The following is a 625-nucleotide window of genomic DNA, read 5'->3' as shown; positions in this document are numbered from 1 at the left end:
CTTCAGCAGCCACTCATCAAGCAGAAGAACAACAACATCAAATCCATTAATTGCACAGAGCTCGTATCGCCCCTCTGGCCTTGCCAACAGAAATCCTGTCCCAAATCTTTTGCCACTGTCTTCCGCAATTTCCGGGACTCAATGAATTACAGCCCCCATCAAAGCTAACTGCACCTATGCTGTTGACCAGAATATGTCGATGGTGGAGGGAGGTTGCTATGGGCATGCCTACCTTGTGGTATACACTGTCTATGAAAGTTCACGACAGAGATTGGCAGCAAGCAGCCTTCTTCTATGCCTCTTGGCTCAAGCGAGCACGAGGACGTCCACTCTCGTTAAGACTCCAGTTCCACGCAGAAAATGACTCGACCAAGTTATGACGCCTTCTTTGGCCTTACATCAATCAAATCTCACTCTCTGTCTATTCTACCATCCTAGCACAGGTGAATTTAGCATGTTCAGAGACCTCCTAGCACTTGAGGAGATGTCCGTATTCATTTACGAGAATATCTCTCGTGGTGATATGCCAGCTGATATTTCATACTCTATCTTGCAACTGCCGTTCACTCTGTGCAGTTTCGATGCATCAGGGTGGTTACTCAACTTCAACGACATGTCCTCTTGC

The 625-nt window shown here is 47.0% G+C and overlaps 1 protein-coding gene across 1 annotated transcript; it reads left to right on the top strand.

Moving 5' to 3' along the window:
• Positions 1-80: 80 nt before the first annotated feature.
• DFJ58DRAFT_625266 (uncharacterized protein) lies at positions 81-344 on the top strand (the record flags this gene model as incomplete). Its single annotated transcript, XM_041381099.1, has 1 exon — positions 81-344. A coding segment is annotated over one exon (264 nt), but the record flags the coding sequence as incomplete, so codon positions are not given.
• Positions 345-625: the final 281 nt, after the last annotated feature.

Source organism: Suillus subalutaceus (genome assembly GCF_016647625.1).
Source record: "Suillus subalutaceus strain FC151 chromosome Unknown DFJ58scaffold_115, whole genome shotgun sequence".
Classification (NCBI taxonomy): domain Eukaryota; kingdom Fungi; phylum Basidiomycota; class Agaricomycetes; order Boletales; family Suillaceae; genus Suillus; species Suillus subalutaceus.
This window is presented reverse-complemented; position numbering and strand designations above follow the sequence as displayed.